The following is a 20,525-nucleotide window of genomic DNA, read 5'->3' as shown; positions in this document are numbered from 1 at the left end:
ACTTCTCCATCTCAGGGGCTAGTTGCAGGCACTCACTCTACCTGTGCAGGACCCAGTCACCTCCTCATCTCACCACCTCGGGGGTTGGGACTTCAGCATGCAGACTGCACAAGGACACAGGCAATGCAGTTCCTCTGTGCAAGGAACCCAGTCAGCTTGCTTCTCATTCTGTAGTTTGCCTGCTTCGTGTAGACTTGGGTATGATGTGGTCTTGTATGACTGACTGCTTTAGTTTCAAGGATGATCCTTGTTGCGTCAATGCCTTATCCTTTTGATAACTGAACAACACTCCTTGTAGGGCTGCACCACGGCCTGTGTATCCATTCTTCATCTCATGGACATTGGGTTGTGGACACTCCATGTGCTAAGTAATTACTGCTGTAGATGCTCACATGTTTGTGAGGATGTGTTGTTGGTTCTCTTTGGTGTTGAGGATACATGTTTTTATTTGAAAAGCAGAGCAACAGGAAGAAATGAGGAGTGTCAGCTCTTCCATGCTCGGGTTTACAACAGCCCAGGCAGGGCCAGCCATAAGCCAGCAGCTTGGGAATTCCATCTGGTTCTTGCATGTCAGTGGCAGGGGCCCAAGTACTTGGACCATTTTCCTCTTCCTTCCCAGGTGCATTAGCAGGAAGCTGGCTCGGAAGCAGAGCAGCAAGGACTCAACTGTGACCCTGATAAGGGATACAGATGGTGCTGGCTGCAGCATCAGCTGCTGCGTCACAACGCTGACCCCTTGTGGATATTTTTAAAAGTTCATCAAGAGACTAGTCTCACCTAGCAGTAAAGACTGCGTTAAGGTGTCCACATGGCATGTCAGAGTGCCTGCGTTGGATTCTTAGCCTGGATCCTGACTCCAGCTTCCTGCTAATACAGACCCCGGGAGGCAGCAGGGATGACTCGGACTCCTCCTGCCATGGGAGCCACCCGGGGCAAATTTGTAGCTTCCAGCAATGGCCCCAGCCATTGCAGTTCTTGTGAGAGCACACTGTAGGTGGATATGCTTGCTCTGTTACTGTCTTACTCACTTTCTCTCTGCGTCTCAAAATTTTTTAAGGATCTTGGAAAATGCAATTAAAAGATTTTTGTACAGGGGCCAGTGACGTAACAGTGTGCTGGCTACTGCACTTCCTGATCCAGCTCTCTTTGGCCTGGGAAAGCAGCAGAGGATGACCCAGGTTCGTGGGCCTCTGCACCCACATGGGAGACTAGAAAGAAGCTCCTGGCTCCTATCTTCGGACTAGTCCAGCTCTGGTCGTTGACACCATTTGGGGAGTGAACCAGCAGATAGGAGCACTCTCTCTCTCTAACTCTCTCTCTCTTTTTCTTCCTAATATTCTGACTGTCCAAGTAAAATAAAAAATCTTTAAAGCAAATAGAGGGCCTAGCACAACACCCTAGTGGCTAAAGTCGTCACCTTGCACCGGGATCCCATATGGGCCCCAGTTCATATTCCAGCAGCCCCACTTCCCATCCAGCTCCCTGCTTGTGGCCTGGGAAAGCAGTTTGAGGACAGCCCAAAGCCTTGGGACCCTGCACCCATATGGGAGACCTAGAAGAGGCTCCTGGCTTTGGATCGGTTCAGCTCAACTCCAGCTGTTGCAGCTGCTTGGGGCATGAATCAGTGGACGGAAGATCTTCCTCTCTGTGTCTCCTCCTCTCTGTATATCTGACTTTCCAATAAAAATAAATTAAATCTTTAAAAAATAAAACATAGATATCAGTGCATTTGGATAGTCTTAAAAGAACTCAGAAAATGTATATTTTGAAACAATCATGAGTGTATTTCAGTTGTATTTCACACTTGTGGATTATAAAGTACATTTGAAGCTAAATTATCCTCCAGCATCCTTTCTCCCGCTCCTTCAAAGTCACACCCAGTCTTTCCTCAGTGTTTTCATCTCTCCGCTGTCCTCACGCCCTGCCCCTGCCCAGTGTCCTCCGTGGCTGCGCCCCGTCCCCTCTCTGACACCACAAGCCCCTGCCACGTTAGTCTTCCTAAAACCTGCTTCGATCTTGCTGGTCGCGCCTGGCTTTGCTCTGGTAAGTGGCTTCACCTGTGTGAGGGTAGGTAGCCTACAGTAACTCCAGACTCTCCAGGAAAGATGAAATGGTGGGCTTCTGTTGCCCACCTATAAATGCAGTAAACTGCCCTAGCTCATGATCGTGTATTTGTCTACTTTGTCTCAGAGGGTGGGGTGGAGGAGTGGATGCTGTGTGTGTATTTAAATTTATAATGATATGTTTTCAGAAATGTATTACATGTCAATTTCTACTTTAGTATATATTAGTACATTACATGTATTTATTTTATAATATCATGTGTATTTAATGCATAATATCTCCATCTCCCAACGCCAACTGCAGTAGTGTGTACTTAATGGGTGATCACGCAATTAATGTTTACTAAGTAAATCCATTAACTGATTTTCTGCTTCATCTGGGTATTTGAATAAGTGGTCATTGAAGGCGATAACTTAACTTTTCTAACTCAGCAAATAAGTCTAGAACGGGACGTGGAAGCCAGTGTAAAATAGCAGATATTCCCCAGCGCGATATTTTTCAAAAGTTCACTTTATGGACTTGGAAAATTCCTCTGTTAATCTAGAAAGATAGCAGCAACAGCATAACCTGAGGGTCAAATGCAGGTCAGAGAGGTGCTGAGCCAGGGGGACCCAGGCCTGCCTTGTCTTTTGAGTACAAAGGAAGTATTTCAGCTCAATGAAATCTTTCACCTTCCATTATGCATGAATCATTTCCTTTCTATAACAGACATATCAGTAGACACTTCTCACCTCCTGGAAAACATACCCTGACTCTTAAGGCTGATTTCTCCTGCTCATTAAGATTGTGAATGAAATGTATATGCTGTTTAAGTCCTTCCCTTAAAAAGGCGTATAATCTGAAACTAAGTACCTTTTGTAATTGGACCTGAGAAAATTCACCTCACTGCTAAAGTCTGTGAAGGCCTGGTGGGTGAGTTTTTGCAAAAAAAAAAAAAAAAAAAAGCAAGTGATATGATCAGTTTAAGAGTTCAGGAATCCCTGTTGGAAATTCTGGCCTCGGTCCTTTATAAGAGCCATGGTCCTTCTTGTAACAGCTGCAGTGGTTAGAGAATATTCAGTGAACCCGGAGGAAAGGCTGTGGGAGTTGCCCCAGCATCATCTGTATGTCTGTATGTAGTGTCCACAAACTGGGGAAATGCCCCACCACGTTCCCATATGAGCCTGCGTGCACGTGCGTTTAGCTCCTGGTAGTCAGTCCACTCAGAGCTGGGCATTATGGGAGAGGGTACACATATTCCTCATCGCACTGACTTGGTCCTGTCGGGTGTGTGCAGCCTTAGCTCTGTTTTACGCAGCAGGCCACTAAGGCCCACGGTTGCTGGGGGCACAGGACACAGTAAAGGAAGGATGCACTTCCTGGGCAGGCCATCCCCGGTCAGACGTCCTGGAGAATCTGCATGGCAGCTGCCAGGAAGGAAAAGAGGCACACAGTGTTGAAACTGCACCTCTTAGACCCAGGGAGGCCCAGAGGGCAGAGCTTGTCCCAAAAACTGCCAAAACACCGCGCCTGTGTGGAATGAGGAGCACTTGCTTTAGAAAGAGGACAGGTGATGGATGCTGCAAGTGAGGCCCTCCTGGCTGCCCACATCCCATCCCAGAGCGCCTCGATGGACGTCCCGGCTCCTCTCTGAATCCCAGCTTCCCGCTGCCGTGCTCCCTGGGGGGACAGCAGGTGATGGCGTCAGCGGTCAAGTCCCTGGTGCCCTCATGGGAGACGAGCTGAGATCACACACAGCTCCCAACTTTGGTTTGAACCAGTGTGTGGGAGAGAGCACTCCTCTTTTCAAATAAAGTAAGTAGCTAATAAATAGGATGTTTTTAATTTCTTTCCTGAGAGTGTCCCTAAGAACTCGCAGCAATGTGCAGGTTTAGGCTGTTTCCCCTTCCCCCCAAGCATCATCAGATACCTTGGTTTCCAGGTGTGGCGTGCCAAGGTCCTGTGAGTGGTCCCCGCTGTGTTGTTGTTACCTGGGAGTGGGGAGAGTGTTCAGAGAGACCAAGGCTCCTGCTCATGACAGCAGAAGGGCTGATGCAAGAGAACATCCTGTCCTGAGAGTGAAGTACATCTTCTGGAGGAAAAGGAGGCTTATGTCCTGGGTGTAGGGTCATCCTGTTGGACCCAGCAGAGGCCTTTCGCACATGACGTACATGTTCTACATAGTGTTGTGCACACTTGGTTAAGCCACCAGAGACACTTCGAACGTCCTGCTGTGGGTAATGTCTGTAGAACCATAGTACTGTGTGTGTTGTCAGTTACACAGTCTTATTTAAAGATGGTCTTGGTCAATATCATCTTTCCATCTTATTTCATCTCCCCCAAAATATGCATGTCATAGAAAGAAATATTTTTGAAGGCTTCGGGTTGCTACTTGTCAGAGCAAGTGCTGCTAAGCTTGACATGGTTAAAAAGGATGAGACGTGTGTCCCCGAGGTGGCGTACGTGGCATGCTGTGGCTGTGCTCCCTGGGCCCAGTCCCTGCAGCAACGAGAGAGCTGCCTGGCTGTCCCTCTGGTGAGCCTCCTCCTCATTGCTGTGAGGCAGGGTGTCGTCTCCTGCCATCTTCAATCTTCCCGCACGGCTCCTGGGAGAGACCCCGGGACCCCAGGACCTGTCCGACACGAGTCTTTCAGTCTTAGGTTCTCTCTTGCCTCCACTTCCCTTCCAGCTCAGCTCTCTGTCATAAAGAACTGGCCACGTCCGACTCATTTGTGTATTTTAGCTGAATCATTTCTCCAATTAGAGAAATATTCAGGGCAACAGATGTGAAGGCTCCCTCCCACTAAGCCCAAATATCATCGGAGATTGTGCTCCTGTTTATCTAACTTAAAATGTTCCATAAATGGTAGGAATTTCAAGTAACTTAGCCTAGGGAAAGTGTGCATTTAAAGTAGTCTGCCTTGGGCCCGGCGCGATAGCGTAATGGTTAAAGTCCTCGCCTTGAACACACCAGGATTCCATATGGGCATCAGTTCTAATCCCGGCAGCTCCACTTCCCAGCCAGCTCCCTGCTTGTGGCCTTAAAAAACAGTCAAGGACGGCCCAAAACCTTGGGACTCTGCACCCGTGTGGGAGACCTGGAAGAAGTTCCTGGATCCTGGCTTCGGATCAGCATAGCACCGGCCGTTGCGGTTCACTTGGGGAATGAATCATTGGACGGAAAATCTTCCTCTCTGTCACTCCTGCTCTCTGTACATCTGCCTTTCCAATAAAATAAATAAATCTTTGAAAAAAATAATAAAGTAGTCTGCCTTGTTTGGCTCCCGGTGGCCAAGGCCAAAGTGTTTATTGTGCAGTGCTTCCAGGTATTCCAAGCTAACTTCCCCTGTGTTTCTGTGAGCTCCATGCTGTCCAGCTGCCAGGACAGAAGGTCTGAGTCTGGGCACCTCCCCTCCTGAACACATTGTAGTGGCTCACACTCACAGGGCTGGAGGGTGGGCCGGGCAGCATGCAGGTGGGACTAGACTTCGACAGTTCCTCCTGAGCGCATACTCAACTTGGTGGAAAGGAGGAGATGGATGGACGGATGCCATCCGTGTTTTGAGGGTGCCAGGCCCAGCTGTGAGGGGCAACCCTGAAAGGCCCCTCTTTCTGCTCTCGCACAGGGTCATGGGGTTCAGCCTGTGCCTGTTGAAGGGACCCCAGCAGTCAGACCAAAGCAGCCAGACGTCAGGATGTTCACGAAGAGAAGGATGTCAGTCAGCCTGGTAGATCACCTTGTTCCTTGTTAAGGAAGAGTGTGGATTTAAAGACGTTCAAACACTTGCAAAGCAGGCTGGGTACAGGATCCCAAGGACGCCAGCAGCATGTGAGCACCCAGGCCTGTTCTGTGCTGCTCAGGGTCCCCGTGCCCTTTCTCCCCCAGAAGTTTGACTGGAGAGACTGCCAGAGTCCCACAAAATCTGGGTAACCAAAACACTGTGGCCTGGCTTGAATGCTAGATTTATTTATTTATTTTATTGCAAAGTCAGATATACAGAGAGGAGGAAAGACAGAGAAGAAGACCTTCCATCCACTGATTCACTCCGCAAGAGGCTGCCAACAGCCAGAGCTGAGCCAATCCGAAGCCAGGAGCCAAGAGCTTCTTCTGGATCTCCCATGCGAGTGCAGAGTCCCAAGGCTTTGGGCCGTCCTCTACTGCTTTCCCAGGCCACAAGCAGGGAGCTGGATGGGAAACGGGGCCACCAGGATTGGAACCGGTGCCCACATGGGATCCCAGGCTTGCAAGACGAGGACTTTAGCCATTAGGCCACTGCACCGGGTCCAAACCTGACTTGAATTTTAAGTCTGCAATTTGCCACATCCCTTTGGTTTCAGTTGTATTGCACCTGCAGTGCCTCTGTTTTCCCATCTGAAAAGAGGGATGATTGTAATAGTAGTGTCACATTTCTCCTGGGCCTTGTGAGGATTAAATACGAGTCTGTTTGGGGAACACCTGGCCATGCTCCACCTCACGCAGACCCCTGCCAGCTGGCACTGGACTGCAGTTGGTCACCTTGTGGTTTTGTTGTTCTTCAAAGGTGCATTTCCCAAATACGCACACTCTGATGTACTGGAGCTTGGTTGGACTGCCACACAGCAGTGTGGGAAGGACACAGTTCAACTCATATCATCACAAAGACATTAATTTTCACTGAAACTTTTTCAGGAATAATGACATAAATAGGGAGAATGGGTAAGGAATTTTAAAGTGTCTGTTAACCACTGTAATCACATGACTCTCTGTGGGCTTCTGCATGTTGGACCTGCATAGCAAGTCTGTTTATTGTGAATTTATTGTGTATGTAAGAGGTCAGGTTTACAGCTGTGTAAGTTTATGTCTGACACAAAAAGGCCTATGACCCCGTTAATGGATTACAAGTACTTTTCAAATCCTGTTGGACAATAATTTTTTGTCCTCCATTAAGCAAGGAATCCTGTGTTTTCCTGTGTACCACAGGTATATACAGAATCAATAAAATAGTAACTGTGTGCCTGTTATAAGACATAGCACAAGGCACGGGCTGTGGAAAACCTCACCCTCTGGCGGCTCCTTTGGTCTGTGTGGGAAAATACCAGGATGTCCTTAAGTGTCCCTGAAACCCAGGATTGAGATTGAGGGTTGAGATACCGCAGGATAAGCCGCTGCTGCGAACACCCACATCCCATATACAGTGCAGGTTCGAGTCCCAGCTCCTCCGGTTGTGGCCCAGACGTCTACTCTTGTGCATCCTCAGAGGCAACAGGACAGCGCAGGTACCCGCGTCCCTGATGCCCTCAGGCCCCTGGCTTTGCCGCAACCCAGCCCTCTGTTGTGGAGTGTGAACCACCTGTCTCTCTTTGCTTTTCAAAATAAATAAAATTTTAAATGCCTTTTATGAGGTTTTGAACTCGTAATGAATACTGCAATAATATTGGCAGGAAATAAGGGAATATAATCATGAAGATGGAGCCAGGAGTGGCTCCTGCCATATCCAAGACCGTTCCCAGAGAGTGACCCCCCACCGCAGCTGAGACCAGGGCGCTGATGTATGCCATGATGGAACAGTATGTAGAACTGGGAGACCCGCACCTGGAGATGCTGGGAGCCGTGTTAGCGTGAGCAAGGATAGACACCACTGAGTGAGCGGGATAGACACCACTGAGTGAGCGAGATCCTAATGTCAATGAAATGCAAGCAGATCCTTACCAGAGGAACGGGGATCGTGTGGTTCAGATGGAGGGGAGTTCCCGTGTGCCGCTTCACTCCCGACAGGCCCTAACAGCCAGGGTGGGGTTTGGCTGAAGCTGGAAGTTTCCCGGCTCTCCCACTGAACTGAGGGGAAAGCAACTCTTTGGCCCATCACTGCTGCCTCCCAGGATCTGTGAGAATTACAGAGAGAGATGAAGAGGTAGAGAGATCTTCCATCCAGTGGTTCACTCCCCAAATGGCTGCACCAGCCTGGGCTGGGCCAGAGCAAAGCCAGGGACCAGGGGCTTCTTCCTGGTCGCCCACTCGTGCAGGGGCTCAAGCATTTTTGCCATTTTTCAGTTGCTTTCCCAGGAGCATGTTCAGGGAGCAGGATCGGAAATGAGGAGCCACGACTTGAACAGGCACCTATGTGGGATGGAGGCGTTGTAGGTGGTGTCTTGACCCACTATGTGACAGCATCAGGCCTGAAAGTAGACAAGTTAACATTAGACTAAACATCTGTCTAAGATGTCTCGATTCTCTGTGTCCCACCCATAAGGAATACTTTGCTCACTGTTAAGGCCGAATAATGACAGATGTAACTGGCATATAACCCGGTCCTTGTCTAAAAACCTGTCTTTATTCTTCTAGGCCTCTTTTTCGCGGCAGTTCAGATGTGGACCAGCTAGGAAAGATCTTGGAGTAAGTACCACGTGTCCTTTTACACCAACGGCTGTAGCACTGTCATGTTCATGGTGCCTTTCCTCTGTGGTTCACGTGGAACCTTTCTCTTGTCTCTCTCACCCACGCGGCTGCTGCAGACAGCGCTACTGTTGGCGCGGTGAGTGGGGAAGTGGCAGCAGCAGCAGTGTACTGCAGACCCCGCGACGCCGGGCTTGAGCCCCCTGCTCGGCTGCTGCTCCTGCAGGTCTTCCTACTGTTCCTCTTTCTTTGCTTGGTTCTGGAATTGAGATGGTTTGTCTGCTTGTGGTCCATTCAGAAGCACCCACCACCAGAGGCAGGCTGCCCGGGGGTCCCCATGGTCGGTTTCTCTTGGTTCTGTGTACCTGGGACAAGGATGCATGCTTCACACGCCTGTTTTTCCTTGGCACGTCCAGATGGGGCTTGGAGGTTCTCCAAGGCCTGCAGCCTGGAGGAGGTGCCTTGCAGAAGGCCGGGCTGGGTGTCCACGGAGCCCAGCACACAGAAGGTGCTTGTGCGACAACGTTGTTTTTCTTTCTGAGTACCTTAACGTCTCCACCTGTGGAAAATGGAACTGACGTGTGATTTCCATGCGATCTCCTCCCGTGCACAGATCCTCGGGGCCCTCGTGTTTGTTGCTGGGGTTGCTCAGTGCCTGACAGAACCTCTGTTCCTGCCTGCGTGTTTGTGTACGTGGGGCATGCGTGCCTTCATGTCTAGAATGTAACCAGGGCCAAGCATGCAGCATGGCGTTCTTTGCGTGTGTGTGTGTGTGCACGCGTGCACGTACATGCGTGTTGGCCGGTCTCTGTCAGAATGCGGGGCGTAGTCAAGAGAAGATGGGAGTTCTGACCATAAGCAGAGCTGATTGCTGGCCCAGGAAATTACCTAGGGATCCCAGTGGTTCTTATGAGACTGGAAGCCTGTAGGACTGCCACACAGTGCTGCTGAAAGACAGCAGATGTGTGTTAACAGCCTGTGTTTCGGCACACAACTGCTTCAAATGTGGGACCGTCCTGGGAGTGGGCAGGGCTCCTCCTGATGACTGCGGCCTGCCCCAGCCCCCTGCCTTCAAGGCCCAAGGGCCACATGCTGAGGTCCTCGCCTCTGGGGGTTCCTAGGTCCAGGGCAGCTGCCTCTGCTATGGTTCCTACTTGCATGCCACCCTGGAGGTGGACAGAGTCATCACAAGGCTTCCTGCTTCACTAACCAGGTCAGGGATAAACCTGGCTGCTTTGATTTTCCCCGCAAGAGTTGAACAGATTTCATGTGCACGGGATCCCAAAGAGGGGACCTGGAACTCCAGGCACACCGGTGGCCAACTGGACAAAAGCCACTGCCTGTTTGGCCAAGCGGACGGCTCCCGGGCAGTGAAGTCCATCTTCAGCATTGGCACCTGTAGTAAGCACTGATGCCGCCCCCTCGCACAGGAGGCCAGGGCGGTAGACCAGTCGGAAGGAGCATCCATCCAGCACCCTCACCGTGTGATTCCTCAGGAAAGCCAGCCCTGTCTTGGCCCCTCTGTCCCGGTGCGCCGGCTGCCAAGGGTTGCGAAGCCCCGTGTGTTGCGGGCCTGCATATCTCACTTCCTGGCTTGTGGCACCATTCCATGAAAATTGTGTTCTGTTTTTCTGAATGTATTACAGGGACAGTCCCGCACCCTAGTGGCACTTGTCTGCACATTTTGAACCCTACCAGCTTTTCCAGGGTGCGTTGTGCTTTCTAAGATCTAGATTCTCCTGTGTCCAAACAGTGGATTTTGACACAAGCACTGACCATTTCAGCACACCTCTGTGGCAGCTGTGAAGGTCCTTGCTGGCTGAATTTTGTTTTGAGAGGAAAGCCATGTTCGCACCCTCTTGCAGGGAGACACAGCCTGCCATATCCAGAAAGATTTAGAGCTTCAAAGAACAGCAAGTACTTGCAAAGTGAAACAGTGCTGTCAGCCTGTGACATTTCAGTGAGTTTTTCAGAACAGCATCATAATTAACTAGAAGTGAAAATACTGGAGTTGGAGTAAGGACAGCTAGGCTCACTGTGAGCTCCATGACAGAACACGCTGTGTGACCTTGCATTTATATATTTTTAGATTCATTTATTTTTATTTGAAAGGCAGAGACAGAGAGAGATCTTCAGCTCACTAATTCACTCCCCCAAATGGTCGCCATGGCAGGAGCTGAAGCGATCAGGAGCCAGACGCTTCTTCCAGGTCTCCCACGCAGGTGGCAGAAACCCAAGGACATGGGTCATCCTCTACTACTTTCCCAGACCGCAACCAATGAGCTGGATGAGAAGTGGACCAGCCAGGACGTGAGCTGAACCGGTGCCCATAAGGAATGCCAGCGCCCAAGCTGAGGATTAGCTTGCTAGGCCATTGCACTGGCCCCTGTTTTAGTTTGAGAGAACTGCACAGAAAGAAAAGGAGAAACAGAGATACCTGATGCACTGGTTCACTCTCCAAATGGCCACAATGACCAGTGCTGGGCCAGGCTGAAGCCAGAAGCCTGGAGTTTCTTCCTAGTCTCCCACGTGGGTGGCAGGGGCCCAAAGACTTGGGCCATCTACTGCTGCTCTTCCCACGCCATTGGTAAGGAGCTAAAAGCTGAAAGGGATTCAAGGACAGTTTTTCAGTCTTTAGTAAAAATCCTTTTTTTTCTTGTATCCTGTGTTATTTTTTCTAAGCACATACTGCCATTCTTTTCATAATTGATAATGGCAGTTTTGCTTTTCTTTTTTATTCCCATTGTAGGCTTTGCTGTTAGGCATATTAGTATATGTCTCATGCTGTCATTTGTGTCCATTGATTCCATTGAATATGGGCCTCTTTGTCTCAATAATGTGATATTGTCCAAGATCACCCTCTGCCCCTCTGTGACGGGCAGGGATGACAAGGGCTTCTACCCTTCACAAGTGAAGTCTTGGACCTGGCCTTTCTTTGCCGCCACATGGATCTTCCTGAAAGCCAGAATCCAGCACAGGGGAGCACTGCTTCCTGGGCCGTGGTCCTAGTGAGAACAAGCCAACGAGCAGACTCTACCGTATGCCAGAACCACTCCTTACCCAGCAGTTCTGGTAACAGTATGCCCCAGTGCTGAAATAGCTGGAGATTTTCTCTGCTCTACACTGTTATTTTTTTTTCTTTTACTTAAGAGTTATCCAGGGCCCAGCGCAATAGCCTAGTGGCTGAAGTCCTCACCTTGAGCACACCAGGATCCCATACAGGCACTGGTTCTAGTCCCAGCGGCCCTGCTTCCCATCTGGCTCCCTGCTTGTGGCCTAGGAGAGTGGTGGAGGATGGCCCAGGGCCTTAGGACCCTGTACCCGCATGGGAGACCCGTGGAGGCTCCTGGCTACTGGCTTCGGCTCAGCTCAGCTCTGCTCTGGCCATTGCAGCTAGTTGGGAAGTGAATCGGCGATCAGAGGATATTTCTTTCTCCTCCTCTCTGTATATCTGACTTTGCAATAAAAATAAATAAATCTTTAAAAAGAGAGAGAGTTATCCAGAGTTAGATACAAATTCTCACATCCTTTGATTTTACTTGTTCAAGCCCAGTTACCCACCTGTTCATTCGTTTTAAATAATATATAATGCATACATTGTGCAGGGCCGCAAAACTTACCAGTAATTCCAAAGAGCCTGAAGTTACTTGTAAACAAACAGAAGCAAGTTGGTGATTCTAGTGTGCTAGGGAAGTGTTTCCTCTCCTTGGGATTAGCAGCATTCTTTCTGTTAGAGATAACAGTAGATAATGTGTTGGTGTTGAATGTGTGTTGGGCACCATGCCACGCAGAGTTATGTGTTTCCAATACCACAGAGCCTCATTATTGCCAAAAATCATTGCCGTTGTGGTATTCATAAAGGTACCGAGTCATTTGTTCTTACCTTCCAATAACAGTTTAACCAGGTCTGCCTACCTCCCAAATTAGTTGGGTTTTGTTTTGCTGTTGTTTTTGGGTGTTTGTATGTTTGTCACTTGCTATTCTCCACCTTTCTGATCCCAGAAAAGTTTTCAGAGAAAACATTGGTCTTTCAATTTATGTTTTGCTCACTCTGGCATACAAACACTTGCTTTATGATATAGTTGAGATTTAAAGCAGGAAGAACATGCCCTTTAAGAGGCCTCGTTTTTATTGTGAGATTCTAATGTAAGTAATGGCTCTTTGGAGAATTATTATTTGGTCAAAAATGCAGCCATGTGTTGGTAACGCATGTTGGAGGAGCATTGTACCAGGGCTGGAGTAGCCCACCGGAAAGGGACACTCCTGGGCACCAAGACTGCCGTGCAGGTCTGCTGGCCAGAACAGGTGCTGGGCTGCTGCCCTGGCAGGGCTGACACCCAAGGAATGCACCTCTCCATTCCTCCAGTGTACCAAACATGGAGTCACTTCCTGTCCCTGTCCAGCAAACCTGACAGTTGGGTTTCCCCTATGCCCCGTGACCACCCTGTCACAGGAACTCTGAGTGGAGGGATCCTGGGCCCCCAGGCCCCACCTGCCTGCCCCCACCAAGCTGCCATTCCCCACACTGGGCTGAGCAGAGAGTGTTGACATTGAAGCGAGTGCTCATGGCACCTGTGGTTCTTTCCTAGTGTCATTGGACTCCCAGGAGAAGAGGACTGGCCCAGAGACGTGGCTGTTCCCAGGCAGGCGTTTCATTCCAAATCTGCCCAGCCGATCGAGAAGTTTGTGACCGATATTGATGAGCTGGGCAAGGATCTCCTTCTGGTAAGTTGGCACGGTGCCATTAAGAGACCTGCCCAGTGTGGTGGGTCAGGTGTCATGCAGCTGCTGCTCCAGGTGGCACCTGTGAGGCCGTGGAAGACCCAAGACTGCAGTGCTCCCCCAGATTTGCTTTCAGCACCTGGAGTGTTAGTAGTTCCAATGTGGAAATTTCCCCCATAAACAGCATTATTACGTGAGGTTTTTAATGTTAAAAGCCTCCTTCTTCTTAAAGAGACAAAAGGAGGGAATCCACTCATCTAACAGTGTTTTAAGGTTTCCACATGGAGATTCTCACCCAAACTCCCATCTGGCCACAGAGTTATCTCTCTCTCTCTGCTGGCACCAAGTGCCCAGTGTGGAAGGAGCTTCCAGGTAGCCCTATAGGGACACATTCTGGCATCCAGATGGCATCCCCACATCTCTCCTCTCTGTCCCATGCCCTGCCTTGGATAACATCACCGCCTGATTCCCTCTTTCTCAGATTCTGGAGGGACAGAACTCAGGCTCCCAGCTCTAGAATTCTGCCCCCAGGGTAGGTGTTGCTAATTCAACCTCAGCTTAGAATGCCTGCAACCAAAAAGGCAGTGCATGGAGTCAGGTCCCACCTCCACTTCCAAGCCAGCTCCCTACTAAAGCGCCTTGGAGGTGGCAGATGATGGTGCAAGTACTGGAGTCCCTGAAACCCACATGGAATTCTGGCTACTAGTTTAGACCCAGCCCAACCCCACTGTCCACAGACATTTGGGGAATAAAGTAAAAAAAGGTCTCTTACCCCCTTATCTCTCAATCTAGCTCTGCCTCTCAAATAAATAAAAATGAATAGGAGTCCACATTGTGTCCTAGTGGGCTAAGCCACCACTCATGACATTGGCATCCCTTATCAAAGGACCGAGTGCAGTCCCAGCTGCTTCGCTTCCAGTCCAGCTTCCTGCTAATGTCTATGGGAGGCAACAAAAGATGGCCTAAGCATTTGGACTCCTGGCTTTGGCCAGCACTAGTCCTGCCCATTACAGCCATTTGGAGAATGAGCCAAAAGAAGATTGTCTTTTTCTCCCTCTCCCCCTCTTGCTTGGCAGGAATCCAAACACTCAGCCACTACCTCCCAGGTATACAATGGTAGGAAGCTGTAATCAGGAACATGATCTGGGATAGAGAAAGCAGACCTGCCAAGCCACGTCTTTATCCCTTAACTCTCCCCAGAGTCCAGGTTTTGGCACCCTCATTCAGTAGTTACCCTTTGCTCCTGAACAAGGGGCCACTCACTGATGGGCCAAGGGGCAAGGTAAAAAGTGAAGAGAAAGCCTATGACCTGAGCACTGCAATTGTTAACACCTGAAGACCTGACCTTGTGACTGTAGTTGTAGGCATGTAGCTATGAGAACATGTGCCATGCCTTGGAGAGGCCTTCTGGGTGGGCCCAAAAGGTGTTGCCTTGCCCCAAGAGGTGGTGCTGACCCCACTTTTTGGAGTGGCTTGAAAGACATGCTCATTCTTGTCGTGAGTCCAGCCGAGACCATGGAAAGAAAGTTGTGCCCTCAGCTGCTCACTCACATGGCCAGCTCTCACAGCAGTCACTTCTGTTTTGTCTGTTGCAGAAGTGCTTGACCTTTAACCCCGCCAAGAGGATATCTGCCTATGGTGCCCTGGCTCACCCGTACTTCCAGGACCTGGAGAGGGGCAAGGAGAGCCTAGATGTCCACCTGCCATCCAGCCAGAACGCCTCTGAGCTGAACACAGCCTGAGGCCCTCCAACTGCCTGGAGCCCATCGTCTGGAGGCCACCTGCTGGCTGCCAGGTCCCGAGCACACCCTGCAGAGTTGTCAAGGACAACTGTCCCCAGGCCTGCGGCCACCACCTACCAAACAGGCTCTGCTCCTCCGAGAAAACCACCCAGTTTACTGTTCTGAAATCAATGCAAGAGTGATTGTGCTTGGTGTTTGTGTGTCTGTCTGTCTGTCTGTTTCAAGAACCTGGAAAAACTCCAGAGGAAGAGAAGCTGCTGACCAATTGTGCTGCCATTTCCTTTTTCTGACCTTTAATGCTGCCCAATGTGGAGTGGGTTTCCAGGCACAGCTATTAGTGGTGTCATCGGCCTGCGGCTGCTGGGCCTCACTTGGTACTTCCAAGAGTGGCATGTGTGTGCATGTGTGTGTGTGTGTGAGAGAGAGAGAGAGAGAGAGAGGGAAATTGGTTCAGTGATTTCTTAAAGTGTTAACTTTTTGTAAACAGCACCAATACTTCAATTTTAAAGACTCAAGGTGATCAATAAGTAACAAGCCTTGGCTCACCAGGATGATTCACTGTTAGGGTCTGCTCGGGGGAGAAAGTTGAGCCTGTGCCCTCACGTTCTCAATGTTTCCCTTCTGGCCAAAAGCGGTCCATTTGCTAGTTGTAGAGGATAAAAGTTTTATACACACAGCAAAAAAGAAAAAAAAATTATGTTGTAAGAGACCTGTTTTTTAAAGCATGCTTTCTATTTACTCTTTGAAAAGCTGGATTTACTCGTAAGCCTATTTTAACCTTCTCTTATAGTATCATGCTTTTTATTGTTTCTTTTGGAAAATATCCTAGAGACTTTTTTTATTACTTGTTATAGTTTTAGAGAGTGTACCTCAAATAGGTTTAAAAAAAATAGGTAAAACCTTTTGTTTCCTGACCTGAAACATCATTATTACCTTTCTGTTGTTAGTTGTGTAGGTTTGGGGTTTCAGGGTTGACTGTTTCCTGCTTGGGTTTGAAGAGTAGCTTCTTGTGCCTCTAGCGACAGGAGTGCCTTCAGCTTACCCCGCCTGGGACACTGTACTTGCCACCAGGCACTGCCTTTGCTTGCAAAGTGTCCCACCTGCCCAGCCCAGCCCCTGCAGTCCCAGCGGCTACTGCTACAGAAATGGTGATGGACTGCTGCTACTGCCCACTGCCTGCTCTCCAGGAACCTTCTAGGCTGCGCAGCTTGAGGCCGTGGCTATGGCCTCAGTTGTGCACATCCCCGGAGGACCCCTGGGCTCTCACGCTGGCGCAGGCTTTGCCAGGCTGTGATGCTTTTGCCGCATCCCCAGGCACAGGCATCATTGGTCACTAGGACTTGGTGTTTGGCGTTTTCGTGGGGTGCTTTATCCGTGAAGTATCTGGGAGAGTGTCTGCTGTAGGTGCTAAGCTGTCTCTTCATCCTGGGCTGCGCTTAGTTCTGCTGCCTGGTGTCGGCCCGCGCTCTGCAGGGCCAGCCTGAGCAGGGCCTTTACTCGTTTGCTCTACCCGCCATAGGGTCCATCCCATCGCGGCCTTATACACAGGCAAATGTGCTCAGTTGACATGGACCATATCTGTTGGGGAGCTCAGCTTCCTTGGCTTTCTGCCTCATCTTTTGAGAGCGCGCAACAGTTACATCATATTTAGAGCCAGGATTTTTCAAAGAAGAGACAGTGCTTCTCTCAGCAAAAAAGGAAAAAAAAAAATGTTTTCTGATGTTGTGTATGCCCTATCCAGCCTTGCTGAGTTCTTCGCAGCTTTCCTTCATACAGGACTGCCTTGAGCAAAAGGAGAGAAATCAGGAGCCTCTCTTTGAGCTTCTGGGATCAGGAGCCATTCTTGGTTAGCGCGAGATAAAGGGAAAAAATAGCTGTAAGAATGGTTTCCAGTCCCTTCCTCTGGCCACACCTTTCGGCTCTGAAAATGCTTGAGACGGTCCCACCCAGGTTGATGTGCTCCTGGTCTCGCCCAGACAAGTGAGTTTCACCTTTGCCTTGTTCGACAGTCACAATGCTGGGAGAGTTTGGCTGGGGCCTAGAAGTGGACTTGTCTGCATCACCGCACCAACTCTCCTGAGCTCTCTGGGTGGTGTCCATCTTAGGGCGATCATAATTTGAAATTTTGCTTCTGCCGAGTGTTTTTGTAAGTTCACTAAAGATTAAGGAAAAAAATGCAGCTGTTCTAAACTGGAATTTTTCAGCATTCTTTAGGGTTTAAACAAGTAGAGAGCTCAATTTTTATTTCCTACATTCTACTTTCTTGGCTTATCCCTTAAATAGTGTTTGTAAAACAAAAGCAACAAAATGCAAGCACAGATGTCTTAGTGTTAGGAATGTTGTCTTCTGACAACACTGCCCAAAAGGGCATTGTGGCCATTTGTTCAGAGTTTGTCCCAGCTTACCTTTGGCCTGGCTGCTGCCCATGTGCCTCCTACAGCTCCCTAGTGCCGAATGCCAGGCCCTATGCAGGAAGCCTTGACGTGAGAACCCATGCAACACACACATGAGGGAGGAAGAACTTAGGGAATCTGCATCGGTTAACTGAGAGGGCCACGCTGCCCCCGGGCAGCTTCTCACAAGTAAAAATGTGGTGACCAGTCAAATCACATTGGAGTGCCAGACCAGGAACCGTTGCGTAGGGTAGGATCAGCGCAATGCACAAATCAGAAGAACTGTGTCCATTTAGTGATCGTAAGCTATCAGAGGGTGAACCAGAATTCCGGAGAGCTTGGGAGGAGCCGGGTGGATTGAAACTTCCCACTTTTTTTCTCCTTTGAAGCAGACGGGAACCTGTCCACAGGAAGGCCCAGGGTGTTTCCGCCTGCCCTTCCTTCAGGAAGCACTTGCTGTCATTTATCCTAGGGGAACGCCTAAAAATAGTTCACGCTGGTTGAGCAGAATCTCAGCTTTGCAGTTGTAAGTGAAAATGAGAACGGACCAGATGTTGATCTCTGAGCATGTTCCTGCTCGGGGAAGGATGGGCAGTTTGACTGCGGAGTGTGGCGCTGTCCGTCTTGACATTTGAAGCTTCCGATGACCCGAGCTTTCATGGCACTGCAGCTGCCTCTCTTAAAAGTGATGTCTTTTTTCCCTTACTCAGATTTTCTGTTTGGGTTTTTTTGTTTATTTGTTTTTTTTGTTTTGTTTTGTTTTAATGAAGTGCCAATTACCTTTTCAAAATGTTCTCTGCTTTGTAGCATCCTTGGGAAATGCACTTAGAGAAACCAAAGGGCTGCCGTCACCAAGCTGCCTGAAAGTCAATAAGCTTTTTTCCGACACCTATTTAGATACAACTACAGCAATGTTATGAGATTCATGTAGTAGAAAAGAGAAATCATTTTTCTTTCTTAAAAAGCTCTGAGATGGACTTTGTATATTCCAGTAAATTCCACAAGGTGGTGTTATCAGAGAAAATTTAAAATCTGAAGAAGGCCCTAAAGAAGCAGTTTAAAAGACTTGGTTCTAATGATTTCTTCTGCATGGGTATAACTCTTGCCTAGCACTTGTTTAGCTGGTTACTCAGTAGTCCTCAGAATGCCCTAGAACTTATTAACTAGATTCTGAATGGTTGCAGTTACATTTTACTGGTGAATAAATGATACACTATTCTGACCTTTTTGGTGAGTAAAGAAAATGCACTCATCATTTATTCAAGATGGCTGGAGTGTCTTCTAGGTTAGGACAGGCTGTTGTACCTTCATCTGTGAACAGGATGGTTTGGTTAGGGGCATAAAGCTACTCCAGTGGCCCTGATCAAAACACCCCCAGCTGCCGCCTGCTGCTCTCATGCTGCCAAGAAGGTGGCTTTCCAAGGCCGGTTGAACTTCCCAGTCCAGGGTGACTAGTCACCATGAAGTCAGCAGAGCTCCTTGTCAGGAATGGCTCTCCCCAGACAGCCCCGAAGTCGTTACAGAGCTAGGGATCTGTAATCGGCTCATTTGTATAATCACATGAAAAACTCATGGAGAAAGTACTCGTTTGGTCTTGACAGGATGTGAGCTGAACAATTGAGGATCGGCCGCTAAGTAGATCTTTAGTTTCCTCTACTCTGGAAGTTTGGAACAAATCCAGATACAGCCTTTTAATTCACAAGTCTGCCGAGAAACTTGCTCCTGCCTTCCCGTGTCCCTCCCCACCAACTGATGTAAGCTAATTTTGGAAGTTATGCGATCTCTCCACAGTGACCCTGAAGTTTAGAAGGAAGGAAGCCAAGGGCTTCCTCGGACGTGGCTTCGGAGCGCTTTGTCCTCTCTGTGGCGGGCACTCAGCCCCCTGCTTGGCCTCCCACGCCAAGACCGGCCGGCTCGGCTCTCGGTGGAGACCAAGGTTCACATCCCCCAGCAAGGCAAGCTCTCTGCCCCCTGTCCGCTCCCACTGCAGTGGTCCTCAGTGTGTAAGACATCAAGGGAGAAGCATACCCTTTGCTCCTGTGCTACTAAACTTGATTCCACCACCACCATCCTGAGCCTCCTCCCGCCCACCTCCCAGCTCCCATGGGCCCTGCTGCTGTCTTGGCGACACCCTGGTGTGTGTCATGTGCGTGGATGAGTACACACAGTCCCAGAGCTCGGGTCTGGAGGCTTGGTATCCGTTGCTTGGGGACTCCGCCTACCAGCCGTCTCAAGCTGTAAGCTCAGCTTCATTTTTGTTCTTGGGGTTTTTTTTTTTCTTTAAAGAGAATATGTATAATTACAGGAGAGGTGTTTTGTTTATTTTTTTATCTTCTGTCATTCTACATATATGAGGGCAATGATATGCCTGGGAAAGGTCTGTTTAGTCTCCTGCTTCATCTTTAGTTGGCAAAAGCTCCTCCATGTTTAGCTTCCAATTTCTTTGTCGAGTAATTAAAGGTTTGCGAGCAAATTATCTCATGTGGGATTGGCTAGTCGGAAGGATGCTCCTGTGTGCCACCTTTGCTCACAGAACTCATTAGCCTCTGCCCTCCAAGGAGTTTGAGTCTTAGATGTAGGTTTGCGTACAGAGGGGCACAGGACTACGGACAGACTGCCGACAGCTAGCATCCTGGCACCCACAGCAGGGTAGGGCCTGCCCCGAGTTCAGTTCCTACTTTGGGCTTCCAGCTGTGTGCCCTGGGGGCACTTGGATCACTTGAAATCTTGTTATGTTTTACAAAAATGCAATAGCACAGGTTCACTAGCAAGCTCAGCAGCGGTCACCTGCCGCCGTGAGTGTGACCTCTAAGCCTGAGGAGTGGAGACAGATTGTGTCCGGAGAGTTTTCTTGAACCCCCAAGTACATCATGCATGTTTTGCGTGCTAATTCTCCGTGGGCTGACAGCATACATGTGCTCATTGTACTTCCTCATTTACTCATTGATTTTCCTGGGGCTGTCACAGAGATGTCAGTACACAGAGGAATAGTCAGGGGCCCTAGGGCAGCACTTAACACGGGGGCGGGGAATGGTTCTTCAAGGTTTTCTACATTTGCATAAATTATTCCTATTATTATTCATGTGTGTTATTTATTTCTGAATCACACTAGTCCTGTGAAAGTACAACTGAAGACAGACAAATATCAGGACCCGCATTTAGCAAGGGTCATTCCCATGGTCTTGGTGGAGCTAAGCAAACAAAATTAGGCTGAACCCCCAAATAAGCTGCATGTGTTTTTGACATTACTAG

At 49.2% G+C, this 20,525-nt stretch overlaps 1 protein-coding gene across 4 annotated transcripts in view; it reads left to right on the top strand.

The window, feature by feature from the left end:
* Positions 1 to 16,010, top strand: part of CDK6 (cyclin dependent kinase 6) — a 191,018-nt gene extending 175,008 nt beyond the window's left edge. For all 4 annotated transcript variants that reach the window (XM_004582299.4, XM_058678225.1, XM_058678226.1 and 1 more), the window contains 3 exons: positions 8,366 to 8,416; positions 13,006 to 13,141; positions 14,734 to 16,010. In XM_004582299.4, the coding sequence (XP_004582356.2) occupies positions 8,366 to 8,416; positions 13,006 to 13,141; positions 14,734 to 14,880 (334 nt within the window). In that variant the 3' untranslated portion in view covers positions 14,881 to 16,010. The remainder of the gene's footprint in view (positions 1 to 8,365; positions 8,417 to 13,005; positions 13,142 to 14,733) is intronic.
* The last annotated feature ends 4,515 nt before the right edge of the window (positions 16,011 to 20,525 follow it).

Source organism: Ochotona princeps, chromosome 20, assembly GCF_030435755.1.
Source record: "Ochotona princeps isolate mOchPri1 chromosome 20, mOchPri1.hap1, whole genome shotgun sequence".
Lineage (NCBI taxonomy): Eukaryota > Metazoa > Chordata > Mammalia > Lagomorpha > Ochotonidae > Ochotona > Ochotona princeps.
Note: the sequence above shows the minus strand (reverse complement) of the source record. Positions and strands in the feature narration are given on the sequence as shown.